The sequence below is a fragment of the Lagenorhynchus albirostris genome, chromosome 1 (genome assembly GCF_949774975.1).
Source record: "Lagenorhynchus albirostris chromosome 1, mLagAlb1.1, whole genome shotgun sequence".
Lineage (NCBI taxonomy): Eukaryota > Metazoa > Chordata > Mammalia > Artiodactyla > Delphinidae > Lagenorhynchus > Lagenorhynchus albirostris.
In genome coordinates, this window is record NC_083095.1 from 87,837,506 (window position 1) to 87,855,360 (window position 17,855).

Consider the following 17,855-nt stretch of genomic DNA (forward strand, 5'->3'; position numbering starts at 1 on the left):
GCTGATAGCCCTCCCTCACACAAGAGTACCCAAAATGCGCTGTGTGGCCAGATCTGGTTAACCGACAGGTAAAGACAACATTGAAAAGGCAAATAGTTACACTGAGCTAGGCTCCTGGCAACCAAGGCCCAAAACTGTAGGATTCTGCAGCAGTACGAAGGGGGTTTGTTTCTTTTTTTTCTTGCTGCTGTTATAAATTACCACAAACCTGATGGCTTCAAACAACACACTTTATCATCCTACAGTTCTGTAAGTCAGAAGTCCAACACAAGTCTCCCGGGCTTAAAATTAAGGCAGGGCTGCTTTCCATTCTGCAGACTATGGGAGATTCCATGTCCTTACCTTTCCCACCTTCTAGAAGTTGCCTACATTCCTTGACTCACGCTCCCTCCTTCATCTGCAAAACCAGCATGCTGCATCTCCCTGATCGTACTTCTGTAGTCACATCTCCCTCTGACCACAGTCAGGAAAGTTCTCTGCTTTTTTTTTTTTTACCACTCAGCGAGGCATGCAGGATCCTAGTTCCCCAACCATGGATCAAACTGGTGCCCCCTGAGGTGGAAGCTCAGAGTCCTAACCACTGGACCACCAGGGAAGTCCCAAAGTTCTCTGCTGTTAAGTCCTATGTGGTTACACTGGGCGGACCCCAATCATTTCTGATAATCTCCCCATCTCAAGGTCCCTAACCTTAATCACACCTGCAAAGCCCTTTATGCCATGTAAGGTAACATATTCACAGGTTCCAGGAATTAGGCTATGAACATCCTTTTTTGGGGGGAGGGGGGAGGCATTAGTCTCCCTACCACAAGGTATGGTAAGGAGAAAAGTATAATATTGTTAATGATAAGTAGGCAGCTCTGTACATAACGACATGGATAGTATCGATGATATATTATGAAATGGAAATAAGCAAGTTCAGTACAGTATTTATAGAATGATCCAAATTTTGTGGAATCTCCCTTGCCCCCAATAAATGCTGAATGAATTCTCTCTGAGCCGCACCCCACCGTTCATAGCCTGGCTTCTTCGGCTTCTACCTCACCCACGCAACTCTCAAGGCACTGGTTTCTTCACAGTCCTCTTTTAGGAGAAGAGTTTAGAAAGGTCCAAGACACCAGAGAGTAGAGAGGAAAGGATCTGATGCAGCTTCAACATAGCAGGGGACAGCCAGAAAGGACCACACACTGCAATTGGCCAGAGGCAAGTGTCAGCCAGGCAATGTGGAAAGTGAGAAGGTGAGGCGTACAGGAATTTGCCAAAAGGGAAAAAGGGCATTTGAAGGAGAGTCTTCGTTTTTTAATAGTGCTGAATAGAATCCAAGGCAGGATAGAAAATCCAAGTAGGAATTCTGCAGTTTTAAGTAGGTTCTGAGATGCAGACGCAAGGACCTATGAGAGGAAAACACCCATGAAAGGAGGCCAGTAACTTAGTCACTGGGCGTAGCATTCCCCAGGGACGGTGCCCGATCCTTGGCTCCTGGGATTGTCCTGTTGTCCCCACAGTGTCAGCGGGTCTTGGCTTCAGCATTTCCCTAACGCTCTCTCCATCCAAGCTGAGGACCGATGCTACCTCTAACTCCCTTTATGCTTTTAGTGAGCACTGAGTTCTTAACACATAACAATAGCAGTCTCTGTAGTTATAATTTTAAAATTCCTCACCTTCCAAACTATATACAATATATATCCATGAAGGGATAGGCACCAAAGCTTAACAATGTTTCCTGAGGAGAGGACAATGAGATGGGAAGAGACACAGGAAGGCAACTTTCACTTTCACTCAGTAGACCTGTTTGTAGTTTTGCAACAGACATACATTCATGTATCAGAATTGTAATTAAAAATAAAAAGTGCTTGAAACACTGTGGTTACTACTGTTTATAGTTCTGTACTGCTTGATTTATTTTATACCAAGTCTGTGTGGTTTTCCCAATAAAATCACCCTGACAATTGGAAGAGCGTGGTGGTTACACACAAGCCTGTGAGGCAGAGATTCCTCACCAACGAGATACTTCACCTGTCTCAACTTTAGGCTTCCCACATACTCTCCCTCAATTAGTGAGAATAGTACTTGCCTTCCCGGGATCTTGTGAGGTTTTTTCCCTCCTTTGTATGGCGTCTGACTTTGAAACTATCAGGAAACAAGACGGCTCCCCTCTGTGTCCCATTTCCTTTGGGTCTGTTGCCTGTTACGTAACAGCACATATCTGAGAATTCAGTCGGCATGAACACCTTAGGTGGCTGCTAATAAATTAATTATTGGGCTGATTTGAACTCTAGATTGGATTCTCCTGGTTGGCAGTCTGGAATCTTCTGATTTATCCTTACAGTATTTCCATTTGCCACAAAGCCTGCACTCAATTGACATTGGCTGTATTCAATGGAATTTAACACAGAAGACTGAGGATTGCCAGCCCCAAAACAGATCTAACCAGGACTGACTTTTTTGTTAATTCTATTTTTCTAATTGAAGTATAGTTGATTTACAACACTGTGCCAATCTCTGCTGCACAGCAAAGTGACTCGGTTATACACATAGAGACATGCTTTCAGGATGGACTTCTGAGCAGGCAACCACCTTCAGACTCATTAAATTAAACCATTTAACGATAGTTCTCTCTGGGTTGCAGGGTCACTGTGGTTTTAATTTTCCTCTTTATAGTTTTTTTTATTTTTAATTTTTAAAAAATTTTATTTATTTTGGTCACGCTGTGCAGCTTGTGGGATCTTAGTTCCTCAACCAGGGATCAACCCCTGGGTCCCCTGCAGTGGAAGCTCGTAGTCCTAACCACTGGATCATCAGGGAATTCCCTATAGTTTTTTTTTTTTTTTTTTTTTTTTTGCGGTACGCGGGCCTCCCGTTGCGGAGCAGAGGCTCCGGACGCGCAGGCACAGCGGCCATGGCTCGGGGGCCCAGCCGCTCCGCGGCACAAGGGATCTTCCCGGACCGGGGCACAAACCCGTGTCCCCTGCATCGGCAGGCGGACTCTCAACCACTGCACCACCAGAGAAGCCCCTTATAGTTTTCTGATTGTTCCAATTTTCTACCACATGCATATATTATTTTTGTGGGCAGACAAAAACAAATGTGAGTTAAATAAAAACTACCATACATTGTGTTACTTGTTCCTGCTTTCTGCACCTTCTCATATGCTTTTAATCGTTGCCCTGGTCCAAGCCACCCAATGAACCATTTCGCACGAACCCCTTCTCAGAAGTGGTTGTCTAGTGGACATTATGAGGCCTTTCGAATCACATGGACCAGCATTTGAATCATAGCTCAGAGCTAACGTGGACGAGCATCTTAATTCTCTGAAACTGTCTCTTTACCTGTAAAAGAAAGACCTTCTGGATTGTTGTGGTTTGGGTCAGCAGCTTCACAAACTTTAATGTGTATACGAGTCACCTGGGATGTTGTTAAAATGCAGGCTCTGATTTAGTAGGTCTAGCATGGGCCTGAGTGTCTCCATTTCTAAGAGCTCCAAGGTGCTGCTGATGTTGTGATGCATGTACCACACTTTGATTAGTGACATAACGTTTGAAAGAGTCCAGGCACAAATGCCCTACGTGTGCTTTTTCCTCTCCTTCCAGGGGGCCTGGATTTTCTGGCTGTCTGATGAGTTCACCCCAGAAAAGTGCTGACTGAGATCCACTGAGGTGCAACCCAACTCATTTGAGCTTTAACCTATTCCGATTTTCTCCCCACTTCAATATCCTTCTTTTTCTTTCTGTTCAAGGACTTCATTCTTCTTGGCCTAACAAAGATACGGGTACCTGTGCTTTTAGGTTTTCTTGTGTTCTTTTTTGTTTTTGGCCGTGCCACTCGGCAAGTGGAACTTCCCTGCCCAGGGATTGAACCCATGCCCCCTGCACTGGAAGCGTGGAGTCTTATTAGGTTATTTTTTTTTAAAGGAGCTTTACTGAGGTGTAATTGACATATGATAAATTACACTTAAAGTATACACTTTAATAAGTTCTACTACATGTATACACTTGAGAAACCATCATCATACTCAAGATAATGGATAAAGTGTCCTTAGGCTCCTGATGCTCCCTCCACCCTCTGGAAACCAACCATCTGTTACACAGATTAGTCTGCTTTTTCTAGAGTTTTAAATAAAAAGAATCATACAGCACGTACTCTTTTTGTCTTGCTTTTTTCCTTCAGCCTCATTATTTCATCCATTATTCTGTGTACCAATAGTTCATGCCTTGTCTATTCAATGATTTTTTAAAATTAATTAATTTATTTTTGGCTGTGTTGGGTCTTCGTTTCTGTGCGAGGGCTTTCTCTAGTTGCGGCGAGCAGGGGCCACTCTTCATCGCAGTGCACGGGCCTCTCACTGTCACGGTCTCTCTTGTTGCGGAGCACAGGCTCCAGACACGCAGGCTCAGTAGTTGTGGTTCACGGGCGTAGTTGCTCCGCGGCATGAGGGATCTTCCCAGGCCAGGGCTCGAACCTGTGTCGCCTGCATTGGCAGGCAGATCCTCAACCACTGCGCCACCAGGGAAACCTCCATGCCTTATTTATTGCTGATAGTATTCCATCGTATGGATAGCTGTCACAGTTTGTTCATCCATTCGCCTGTTGATGGAAGTTTGGATTGTTTCCAATTTCTGGCTGTTACCAATAAAGCTGCTTTGAACAGTTTTGTACAAGTCCTCATCATGAAAATACACTTTCATTTTCTCTTGGGTAAATACCTAGAGTGGAGTGGTTGGGTCATATGGCCAGCATATGTTTAACTTTTTTAAAAACTGAAACTGTTTTCCAAAGTAGTTGTAACATTTTCCATTCCCAAAAAGAGTGTATGAAGTCCCAGTTCTTCCACATTCAGAAAATATTTACTATTATGAATAACATTTATTGTACAAAAGTTTTTTAGAAAAGTCATTAGGCCAAAAAAAAAAAATTCTGTCATTCATCCCACTAATGGGAGATAACACTGTTAAAAGGCCATGTTTGTACATTTCCAGAAGTTTGCCCTCCTAGGCAAACAGTGGTCTCCTTTAAAAAAAAAAAAAAAAAAACTGAAAAAATATAATTTTCTCTGTCTTCACTGTTTTTTTTAAAAAAGTGTTTTAAAAACTGGTTTTCCAAGTGAATAGATCAGATTCTATCTTTTAAGAATTTTAAGTACTCCAGTATTTGTCTGTGATGTGGTAAACAAGGAATATAGAGGTGACCACCAGCCCTGTCTCTTCCTATGCTCCCAAGGCACTAGAAAACAATTCAACACTAACATTCCAGGCGTTAAGACCCTTAAATGACGTAACAACAAACAAACAAACAAAAGCGAGGGGCAGGAGTGTCTTTACTCATAACTTTATGCCTAACCATTATTCTTTCATTTCGAGAGAGTTATAAAGAGCTGGTAGAAAAAATAGGAAACTAGCATCAATAATCATAGTACACTTCTTAATCATTACTGAACACTCCCTCTGTGCTCCCCGGGGCTCTCTCTGTGCATTATCTCCTTTCATTAGGTCTGCAGAGAGTATCCTACTTTTTCTAGTTTAGACACAACCACCACAGTAGGGCTAGTTGAAACCTCTAAAAATATGTAAAAGAAATCCAGATGACATTGGTTGTGCTCTTTGGGGAAGCACCACCCAACTCCCTTCAAGTGCAAACCAGGGTGATTTCCAAGATCTCTGCCCCTCCCCCTCCCCATGGTTCACTTCCTCTTCTGAGTGTTCCACTCAGAAAAGATCCCTGGACTCAGCCACCAGGTGATGTCAGCATCTTTTTATGGTATGGTTTCTGGAGTGGAGGTTTCCTTAAGGAGTCTAACACTGACACGCTCTTAGAGTCAGTAGGCCTAACTTCTCTGGCTGGGCCCACAGCAGATGCAACCCGAATTCTCACTAAAATTGCCCAGTCCTCTATCTTCCAAGTGTCTGAAGCACGAATGACAAATGAATCAGGCCCATCTGAAACCTAACACTTAGCCTTTGTTTTCGTATCCGTAAAAATGTAACGGGGTAATTCCTACATCCTAATATTTACTCACGTATTCCCTCACATGTTCGTTCGTTCTTTCATTCGTAGGTTCATCCATCCATCCTTCCATCCATCCATCCATTCACTCATTCAGTCAGTTTACCAAGTATGTACTCCATTACCACACCATTCTAGTGTGGTAATTCGCAGGGAATGATGTTCCTCACTGGGTCGGTAGTCTAACACTCTAAGCAGTTACTGCTTTTACCTTTTACTATCAGGGTTCATTTCCCCACAAATCAACAAAACAAAGAAAATTACCTAAACTACAGAGGCAAGATACAGGCCAGACTTTCTCCACACAGGGTTTTCCCCGAAGGGACTCAGGAAGCAAGAAGGTCCTCCTTCACTCTGGACGGTTCTCTGAGCTGTCCTCATGAGGCCTCGAGGTTTCTGGACGACTTTTCTTGCCCAAAGAATCCCGAAGCCCTACAGCGTATTTCCGGGCTATAATTGTGATCCCAAGTTCTGATTCTGCCCAGTACCATTCAATCTCTGTCCTTACTCTCATTAATTTTTCTGGGCTTCAGTTTTCCCGATCGAAAACCAGGTTCTAGGCTCCTAACTAGCTGGGGCATGTTTGGGGAGCAAGTGCCTTAGCGTTTCTGATGCTGTTCCGAAAAGCGAAGGTTCCTCCGGACTGAAGCTCTCGGGTGGGCGGCCCGCGCCCCAAGCTTGGGCGCGCATCCCTGATAAGAGGGCGCCAATGTACAGACAGCGAATCCACCCGGTTCAACCCTGCCTTCCTAAGCATCACGAGACTTATCAGAAAATGAAACTGAAAACCGGAAAGTCCCTCTTTCTAACGTGCCAGGGCCTCGCTCGCTAGGAGACCGGTGACGCCCCGGCGGGCACGGTTCTGATTGGCGGCCTGGGCCTGGCTATAAGTGCGGGCGCGGGACCGGGTCCTCACTCTGACACCCGAGCTGCTCCTGTAGCGATGGCTCCTTTCGTGACCTTGGTCCTGCTCGGGCTTCTCTCGCTGTCTGGCCTGGACGCCGTCCAGCGTGAGTGTCCCCTCCTCCCTTTCCCTCTTCCACCAGCTCGTCCCTGTCCCGCTCGCAGCCACTGGGCACTCCGTACCCCCCGGTCCCACTGGGCAGCCACTGGGCACTCCGTACCCCGCGGTCCCAATCCCAAGGTTCGGTGGAGTAGCACGAGGTTTTCTCTCGGGCTGTGGAGGCGGTGGGGGTGTGTGGAGTGGGGAGGGGTGCGAGCCCAGGACGCCGGCTTCTCCGGGATGGGGGGAGGGGACCTCTGGCACGCCCGCACCGGGTGGGTCGGGACAGAGCGACCGAGGTGGGGGAGGGGTTCTCTTCCGCTGGTTCGTGGGGCCTTTGGCTCCCCCCGTGCAGCGGGAGCTGAGGGCGGGCTGGCGGGTCCCAAAGGGCTGGGTTGGGGGCTGCGAATGGGTGGAGACCACGCGTGGGCTTTGGGGGAGTCGCCGCCAGGGTGTATCAGTCCGCTGGGAGCCCGAGGGCCTCGAGCTTCCTCCAGGCGCCCGCCAGGTTCAGCTGCCTCTCTGCACGTTCCCCAAATCCGCGACGACCAAACCACGGCGAGGAAGTTGCACGCGACTCTTGTGGAATGTCCTGAGGTGTTTACATAGCGCTTCACGTCGTTCATTCTCTTGTTCCCGCTACCTGTCGCTCTTAATAATAATCATAGAGCTACCCGTTGGCGGCTTACTGACCTGCGCTATGTGCTGTATGTCATTTAATTGTGAAATGCGTCTACGATGTAAACAGGGTGCCTTTATCATCAGCTTGTCATAGATGAGGAAAGGGAGGCTAGAAGAGCTGAAGTAACTTAATCACGCAGGGGATTTATGGCAGACAGTAGAGCCTGACCAGAGCATTTGGGGGGTCGTGAGCCCTTTGCCTGTAATCCGTGCGTTTTTCACAGCCTTCTGGGGAGAGATTCTCGGGAGCAGGCTGGGCGGACATGGGCCCCTGTTGCCTTTCTTCACAGAGGGCTCCTCCTTTGGCTCCTTGCCTGGTTCTTTCCAAGATGAACTGAGTATGTACTTTCAGTTTTGAGTAAGCGAAGGTTTATCATTCAGAAAGGTTGTAATACTAGGGATAAGAGTAATCAACATGCTTCCCCAAGCTGTCTGTCAGGGACACCATGGATACTGACTGAGTACCTTCTAAATACCCTGCAATATACCGGACCCTCAGATTTTTCTCTCTCACAAAAGGCTCTGTGAAGCGGGTTTTTTTTTGTTTGTTTGTGTGTGTGTATGTTTGTTTGTTTGTTGTTGTTCATGAGAAAAAGGAAGTTAGTTTAAAAGTTATTTACAAAATAAAGCATAATGTCTGTATCATCACTATTATTACATGACTATGTAAGTCTTTCGAAAAACTTAATGTCATTAATGACATTAAGATTATCTTAATTTGAATATTTCCGAAGTAATGCCTGGAACATACACAAGACCTTCTCTGGAAGATATACAAGAAATGTGTAATTGCGATTGCCTCTAGGGGGTGTATTTTCTGCTCTTTCCCCTGTGTGGGTTTTATTTCACTGTGGGCATACATTAACTCTTCAATTAAGTTACAGAAGCTCAAATAACTCTCCCAAAGTCACAGAGCCATTAGTGGCTGAGGCCAGATTCTGATACTCTTCCCACTATTGGAAGAGATTATTGTGATGTTCTTGCAGAAAATTCCCTGGCTCCCTCAAAGAGTGAATTTCAGGCAGGATGAATCAGTGCTCTGATTCCTGTGGCATTTATTATGTCCTGATTATTAGAAGTTGAAATGTGAAGGGCTTTCTGATTTATCTTCACTTTTAAATTTATTTTTTAAAAATCAGCATTCATGGGATTTCCCTGGTGTTCCAGTCATTTCACTGCCAAGCACACGGGTTCAATCCCTGGTCGGGTAACTAAGGTCCCACAAACCCCGAAGCACAGCCAAAAAAAAAAAAAAAAAGGTAAAATTGATTAAAAAAAAAAATCAGTGTTCATTAGGATTCTCAGTACAGCTCTTGGTGGGACTAGGAACCTTTTCTTTGATGATAGGATGTTTCTAGACAGATACATCTGATCAGAATAGCCTGGTTCTCCTCCTTACCCCACCACCTTCTGTACATGAAGGATGAACTGACTTTTGCAATCATGTACCCTGAATGTATTTGTATTTAAAGGTGGATTATTAACATGTATTAGTGTCATTCTGTATATTTAGTAGCAGTAACACTTCACTTTGGAAGAAAAATATAGAAATAGAGTTTATAATATTTTCTTTACATCCCTATGGAGGGTCTAGTCATGCATCCCATTTTGGAAACCACTGTTCTGTAGCATTATGCAGTATTCCCAACCTGGCAGATTATGGCAATCACTTGAGCATGCTAATTAAAAATGCAAAGCCCATTCCCATGTGCATTATTCCACTTGGTTTTCTAATGGTGACAGTATGTTCTCTCGCATGTGCCACAGTCCTCACCCTTCCCTATTGTTCTTACCCAGCCCAACTTCATTTAAGGTATCTGCCATCTTCTGCAGGCATTTTGGTCTGGTTTCTTTTTTTCAAGCTCATGAAATCACATATAAAATCAGGTAGAGGGGGCTACCCTGCTGGTGCAGTGGTTGAGAGTCCACCTGCCGATGCAGGGGACACGGGTTCGTGCCCCAGTCCGGGAAGATCCCACATGCCATGGAGCGGCTGGGCCCGTGAGCCATGGCCGCTGAGCCTGCGCGTCCGGAGCCTGTGCTTTGCAACAGGAGAGGCCACAACAGTGAGAGGCCCGCGTATGGCCAAAAAAAAAAAAAAAAATCAGGTAGAGGTTTGGTGTGTAAACTTGGGGTAGGATGATGAGGTTGTGTTTTGCAAGAACATACTTTGGGTTGAATCAGGTCTCAGAGCAAGGAGGTAACAATATTTACACCTGCCACTTACAGAGCAATTGCTGTGTGCCAGGCACTGTACTAAGCACATATTGAGAAGTCTGATCGGTCTGGATCTAGGCAGGAGGCAAAAAAAAAAAAAAAAAAAAGGAGTAAACATAAGGGAAAAAAATTGACTGGGTTGAAACAGTGTACAGTAACGGGAATTTTTGATGTGGCTAATATGGGGGGAGTGTGAAGTGAGAAATGAAGCTTGATAAGTAGATTACGGCCAAATCATGTAGACTTTTGAGTGATAAGGAATTCTGTGGGTGCTGAGGAGCCAATGAAAAGTTCTTGAGATTCTCCACAGAAAGATTATTAAAGATACAGCACAATCTTCACTGACACTGAAGAAGATGTTAAGAGAAATCTGCTAGAAAAAGCCTGAAAGGCACGTGCAGGGGAATTATGTGGGAAAGATACTAAGTCATGGTTTATCCCAGAAAATGGAGGCTGCCTTTTGGAAAAATGGAAGCTCATTTGGCATGAGGGGAAATGGAATTGGGAGAAATGGAGGATCAAATAGAAACACTTGGGGCCTGATCTAGCTTTAGACCAAGGTAGCCCCAAGTGAAATACTCTGCAATTTCATCTGTCTTCCCCTGCTGCTCCTCAGGTCCTCCAAAGGTTCAGGTTTACTCACGACACCCCGCAGAGAATGGAAAACCAAATTACCTGAACTGCTATGTGTCTGGGTTCCATCCACCCCAGATTGAGATTGATTTGCTGAAGAATGGGGAGAAGATGGAGGTGGAGCAATCAGACCTGTCTTTCAGCAAGGACTGGTCTTTCTACCTTCTGGTCCACGCTGAGTTCACTCCCAACGCAGTGGATAAGTACAGCTGCCGCGTGAAACACGTTACTCTCAGAGAGCCCCAGATAGTTAAGTGGGGTAAGTTTTCAAGTTCCTTCCTTAGCTGCTGACAGTTGTATCTGAACATAGCCACAGCATAAAGCTGCCTTCATATAAGAACATGTGCATACTGGGATTATCAGGGAATGTTATTAAAGCTCTGATTAGTGGCACCTTCTGAGAGATCTCTGCACAGCGTGGTCACGGAGACAGTGGTTTCCCTGTAGTGAGAGCAGGGAGCAGTAGCAGCACTTCCACAAGTGCACAGGCACTCCCAATGATTCTTCCCTACTGGCTTCCTTGGGCCTTCCTGATAGCCTCAGGGATACTCAGGACCAAGGAGAGTCTCAGGAAGGCACCGGTCTTGTCTGTAAGTCCTGCTATGGTAGTGCCCTCCAATCCTAGACTCCTTCAGTTCTCTGGCTGGCTTGGGATCTAAGGCTAGTAGGCAAGGTGGGGACCTGCTGGGTTTTTCTTAACGAGGCACTCATGGTGAGGGACAGTGGGCTCTTCTGCCAGCTTTATTTATAACAGTTTTAGACATTTGTTAGTACATAGTATTTCAAAAGTGAAACTTAACTGTTTCTCTTTTTCTTTCTCCATTTTCTTTTCTGTAGATCGAGACCAGTAACCAGCATCATGGAGGTAAGTTTCTAATCTTAAGAAAATCTTTCTTTTATAAAGTAATTTATTTATTTTTGGCTGCGTTGGGTGTTTGTTGCTGCGTGCGGGCTTTCTCTAGTTGCAGCGAGTGGGGGCTACTGTTTGTTGTGGTGGGCTGGCTTCTTATTGTGGTGGCTTCTCTTGTTGTGGAGCACGGGCCTAGGCGTGCCAGCTTCAGTAGTTGTGGCATGTAGGCTCAGTAGTTGTGGCTTGCGGGCTCTAGAGCACAGGCTCAGTAGTTGTGGTGCACAGGTTTAGTTGCTGTGCGGCATGTGGGATCTTCCCGGACCAGGGCTTAAACCTGTGTCCCCTGCATTGGCAGGCGGATTCTTAACCACTGCGCCACCAGGGAAGCCCCAGAAAATCTTTTTTTAATGTCACTATCCTGGGGACTGTTATAGACAGCTCTCATATGATAACCCGCACTGTCTGGAGGACATTCATCAGGGTAGCAATTTAGCAGGCAGAGAAGAACCCCACGGGGTCACATTCCCTTCTCCTGTGGGGTGGCATGAGGAAGGCATGTGACCCTGAGTGTGTCTCTGCCAGCATCACTGACCCTCTAAAGGGAGGACAGAAGAGCTACAGGTGTGCTGTGACAGGACAGAGGCTGTGGTTACCCACAGCACCTTCAAGGGTTTGCTCTTTCTTCTGCCATTTCTGCCTTGGGCATCTCTGTGCCTTCAAAAGCGAACCGTCCCTTCCTTTGCATGACAGTTGCTTTGTTATTCAGCCATAAGGGAAGAGTGACATGATTCTGCAGATGCACCGTTCCTAAGTGTGTGGGCACTGTGGTGGCCTCTAGAAGCTCCCAGTCCAATAGAGGAAAGAAATGGAAACAGATTGTTGTAACCTAATGTAAAGCTACTATAACAGACGTATCTTGCAAGTATCTGTAGCTGCATGAAACAGGGAGCAATTAGACTTCTCTGCATCTTCAGTTGGAGGCCAGAGGCAGATAATCCAGCTTTTCTGGGAAATTTTACTCCACAGGGTATCTTGGCACTGAAAACCTATTCAAATTTCCTGTTACACTGTAGGACAGGGAAGGTAATTTTCGAGAGCATGAGAGAGTTTGGGTGACCTGCCCAGAGTCACACAGATACTAAATGGTAGAGCCAGGATCTGAACTATAGTACCAGCATTCATTCTTCTAAGGTTGTGGGGGAACCAGTGGGATAAACTAGTAGGATATGCTCTTTTAATGGATCTGGAAAATCACCTGCACCTACTACTTTTACCAACAGTGATGTATACAGCACAAGTTAGATAAGTTTGGTGGTGCTATCTGTAATCCAAATAAAATAAATGTATTTGCTAATACTCCTTTTTTTCTTTTTTTCAGGTTTGAAGATGCCTCATTTGGATTGGACTAATTCCAAATTCTGTTGTCTTGCTTTTTATTTTTCTTTTTTTTAAAAATTTAGTTTATTGAAGTATAGTTGATTTATAATGTTGTGTTAACTTCTGTTGTATAGCAAAGTGATTCCGTTATTCTTGTCTTGCTTTTTAATGCTTATATGTTTTTATGCTTTATGCATTAAATCAGAAGTTGTATTGATGTTACCGCAAATATCATCTTCTTTATAATTCTACCTAGGGCGCTACGTCTCCACATTTGACCTGTCTTGGCAGGTAGCTGTAGTGGGGGCTCTGGCAGCCTAGAGGTGGGAAAGACAGAATTTCAGGTTTAACATCAACATCTCGGTCAAATCTGAACTCTTCAGTCTCTTCTGCATACAAAACTGGATAATAAGATAGTATGCATGTTTAGCGTAAACCTCCAATTTGTAATTTTTCTTAGAATTTTGGAAAAATTTTGAAAGATAATTTTCAGAATTATGGAAATTTATTACAGTGGATAAAACATTTTGCCATATAAAATTCATATTTACCTCTTACATCTGTTAGAGAGAGACTTGGTTGTGCCTATTTTGTTTGTTTCCCTAATTAAAACAATGGTAAAACACTGTGTTCAGCTTCTCAAAGGAACAACAGCTGACTTCTCAATGTCAGTGGGATCCAGAACATAGCAGAAAGTAATCATGAATGGAGTAAAACAACTGCCTACATACAATTCCATACACAACAAAAATATCTTTTAAAAAATTACAGCAAAGTAAACGTCATTAGATAAAAAGTCAGATTTCAGTACCCTTTAGGTCCTCACTAAAGGAGATTCTAAATGATGCACTTCAGGCAGAGAGAAAGCCTAAAATGTGAGAAGAAAGGAAGAGGAAAAGAAATGTATCAGTTCTATGTAAAAAGAAATCAAAAAATAAGCACATAAACTGAATATTTAATATCTAACTAGTAGCGGGCACAGGAGCTTATGGAGTGCTAGTAATGTTTTATTTCTTGACATGGATGGTGGTTACAAGAGATTTTGCTTTGTAATTTTTTGTTAAATGTACATATATTCTGCACATTTTAAAGGAATGTTATATTTCACATTAAAAATCATAAAATTAATGTGGTTTATTACAGTAACAGATTAAAGGAGATGATTTATATGCTTATTTCAAAGATTCAGAATAAGTGTTCAATTAAATTTCAACACTCAGTGAGTTTATGATAAAAAACTCATAGCTGGAGGAAAAATAGGCTAATAGACTTATAAGGGTTTTCTTAACACACATAAACAGACACATGCACACATTAATAGAGAGATATCAGTATTTTACAGGTAAAATCAGAGATAAGATAAGGAGGCCCAGTACTACTTCTGAGTGATATTATACTAGAGGTCCCAGCAGCAAATTAAGACGAGGAAAAAAAGTAAAATGAATAAGGATTTGAAGAGAAGAAACAAAATTATATTATTTTGATGTTATATATAGATTAACTATATAGAAATGTCAATAAGGTATAAAAGATGAATTATTAGGATTAATAAGAGAATTTAACTGAATAAGAGAATTTAAATTTGCTGGACAGAAAAATCAACATAAAAGTTAAATGTATTTATACTGGTAACAAAATGTAAATTAAAAATATTTAATTTATAGTAGCAATATACATAGTACTTAAGTATAAATATATATGCTATATATGTTCAAATAATAGTATTTAAATTTAAATACACACATATTTAAATGTATACAGTTTTTAAATATAAATGCATACACCAATGTAAAGCTAACAAAAGATGTTAATGGAAGCTCTTAATGGAAAAATTGTAGGAATTGTTTTATTGGAGGAAATTAATGAAGACAAAAAAAATGGGGAGAGAGTATGTTTATGGATAGGAAGATTAAATATCCTAAAGATATCACTTCTTCCTAACTTGATATATAGATTTAATGTAATTATTAACAAAATTTTAATAGTTTTTCATGAAACTTGACAAACTGATCCTAAAATATGGAAGAGAGTTAATGGAGGAAGAAAGACAAAGACACACCTGAAGAATAATAAAGTGAGAGATTTATAATTAAAACAGGATGGAATTGGCCCAGGGATGGACAAAGACCAATGGAATAGAAAAGAGCCCAGAAACAAACTCATGCATCTATGGAAACTTGACATACAAGACATTCCAGATCAATGGTAAAAGGAAGGACTTCTGAAAAAAAACAAACACGGTGCTGAGACAAATGGTTATCAAAATGTGGGGGGAAAATAGGTCCCTACCTCACACTATGCACAAATGTAAGTTCCAACGGAAAAGGATTTAGATGCAAGATTCAAAAATTTTAAACATAGGAAAAAAATATAAAACCATTTTTATGACCTCAACATAGAAGTCACAAATTACATGCATATAGCAAAAGACTGATTGATCTCATTAAAATTTAGAACTACATTAAGAGACCCCACGAAAAAAGTAAAACGTCAAGCCACAGATTGAATATATTCACCATACCTATAACAAAGATTGGTATCTAGAATATATCAAACACTACAAACCACTAAGAAAAAGGCAACACCCCAAGAGAAAAATAGGCAAAAGACTTGAACAGTCATTTTACAAAAAACTCCACACCATATATATATGGTGTTTAACATTAATGCAAATTAAAACCCATCATTCCAAAAGATAGGCAAAAGTTTTAAAAATCTGGATATGCTAAGTGTTGGCAAAGACATACCCCAATGAGAACTTAGTACATTGCTGTTGAGAGCATAAACTGATAAAACAACTTTGGAAAACTAGAGTATTATGTAGTAAAATTAAAGATGCACATACCCTATGACTCAGCAATTCTACTACTAACATAGAGGAACTCTTGCACACGGGCTGCAATAGATGTATAAAATGTGTATGCATATGGCTGATTCGCTTTGTTGTACAACAGAAAGTAACACAGTTATTGTGAAGTAATTATACTCCAATAAAGATCTATTAAAAAAAAGAAACTTTATTCCAACACTGTTTCTAACAGCAAACAATGGAAACAATCTAAAGTTGGATAAAGATACATTCAGACAATGGAATGCTATGCAGGCGTGAAACTGAACGAATTGTTGTTATAAAAATTAACATGGATGAATCACAAAAAATGTTGAGTGAAGAAAAACCCAGCAAGTCCCCCCAAAATATATACAGTGATTCCATTTTATACAAAACTCAACAGTAGCCAAAACTAAATAGCATTATTTGGGTATATATTTATATGGAGTAAGTCAGATAAAGAAAAACAGGGAATGGTAGAAAATTTCAGAATGGTAGTTAACTCTGAGGCTGGCAAGGTAAGGGAATAGAATGGGGATGGGCACACACATTCAACAGAAGGGGAACACATTTAAAGATATTGGAGATACCTGAGTTCTTGCCTGGATGGTGGGAACAAGAGTATGTGTTTAGTTATTATTGTTGTTATCAATTAAATCATACATGTTCACTCATTTGTATGTAGGGGGAGACTAAGGCTAGAACAGTGCTGTAATACCACAAAATAATAATTTAACTCACACATGCCTGCACATTGTATAAGTGCAGAGGCTCTGCAGTCACACCGCTTGGGTTCAAATCCTGGCACTACCACTTACTGCCCAAGTACATCTGAATTGGAATTCCTAATCTCTCTGTGTTCCCTCATCTGTAAAATGGAAATAATAACAGTACTTACCTATAAAATTGATAAGATTAACTAGATAACACCTGATTGTTAACATTAATATTTAAGAAAAAACAACTATAAGGAAATAATCCTAAAAGTAAACAAGATCACTTTGAGTAATAGATTTATAAGTGACAAATTTCCTTTTTTCCTCTATTACTCAATGTTCTACAATGATATTCTGTAGTATATAAAGGTAAGTTTTTCAACAAATGGTGCTGGAAAAATGGAATATCCACATGCAAAAGAATGACGTTGGGTCTGTTAGTCATACCATACACAAAAAACAATCAAAATACATCAAAGACCTAGATGTGAGAGCTAAAACTATAAAACTCTTGTAAAAAAATCTTCATGATCTCAGATTAGGCAATGGTTTCTTAGACGTGACACCAAAAGCGCAAGTGACCTGAAAAAGGTAAAAACTGACTTTTAAAAACTTTTTTGAGTTTCACAGGACACCATCGAGAAGGTGAAAAGACAACCCATAGGAGAAAATATTTACAAATCATATACCTCAGAAAGGTCTAGAATATATAAAGAACTCTTAGAACTCAACAATAAAAACAAATAACTCAATTACAAAGTAAACAGAGGATTTAAGTAGACATTTCTACAAAGTTATATATAAATGGCCAATAAGCACTTGAAAACATGTTCAACACATGAGTCATTAGGAAAATGCAAGTCAGGGCTTCCCTGATGGCCCACTGGTTAAGAATCCACCTGCCAACGCAGGGGCCACAGGTTCGATCCCTGGTTCAGGAAGATTCCCACATGCCATGGAGCAACGAAGCCCGTGCGCCACAACTACTGAAGCCCACGCGCTCTAGAGCCCACGAGACACAACTACTGAGCCCATGCGCCGCAATACTGAAGCCCTCCTGCCTAGAGCCCATGCTCCGCAACAAAAGAAGCCACCGCTATGAGAAGCCTGCGCATTGCCACGCTGCAACTAGATAAAAGCCTGCGAGCAGCAACGAGACCCAACACAGCCAAGAAATAAATAAAATTTAAACAAAAAACCAAAATACATCCTCTTTAAAAAAAAAGAAAAAAGAAAAAAAGAAGAGGGCTTCCCTGGTGGCGCCAGTGGTTGAGAGTCCGCCTGCCGATGCAGGGGACATGGGTTTGTGCCCCGGTCCGGGAAGATCCCACGTGCCACGGAGCGGCTGGGCCCGTGAGCCATGGCCGCTGAGGCTGCGTGTCCGGAGCCTGTGCTCCGCAACGGGAGAGACCACAACAGTGACAGGCCCGCGTACCGCAAAAAAAAAAAAAAAAAAAAAAAAATTCCCAGCCCCTCCCCTGCTCCCCTGTTAAAGGGCCAGCATCCCCAACCACTGCATCCTGGTAGAAACGACAGAACACTAATTCATGA

At 42.4% G+C, this 17,855-nt stretch overlaps 1 protein-coding gene across 1 annotated transcript; it reads left to right on the forward strand.

Annotated features, from left to right (window-relative positions):
* The first annotated feature begins 6,851 nt into the window (after window positions 1-6,851).
* On the forward strand, window positions 6,852-12,976 carry LOC132520381 (beta-2-microglobulin). The gene is made up of 4 exons (XM_060149135.1): window positions 6,852-7,007; window positions 10,515-10,790; window positions 11,369-11,396; window positions 12,760-12,976. Exons 1-3 carry the CDS (start codon window positions 6,941-6,943, stop codon window positions 11,380-11,382), a joined length of 357 nt encoding a protein of 118 aa, XP_060005118.1. The 5' UTR covers window positions 6,852-6,940; the 3' UTR covers window positions 11,383-11,396; window positions 12,760-12,976.
* Window positions 12,977-17,855: the final 4,879 nt, after the last annotated feature.

Excerpts from the sequence above, each read along its gene's own strand:
- LOC132520381 (XM_060149135.1), top strand. The coding sequence starts at position 6,941 with ATGGCTCCTTTCGTGACCTTGGTCCTGCTCGGGCTTCTCTCGCTGTCT. Across the intron at positions 7,008-10,514 it reads TGGCCTGGACGCCGTCCAGC|GTCCTCCAAAGGTTCAGGTT; the intron begins GTGAGTGTCCCC and ends GCTGCTCCTCAG.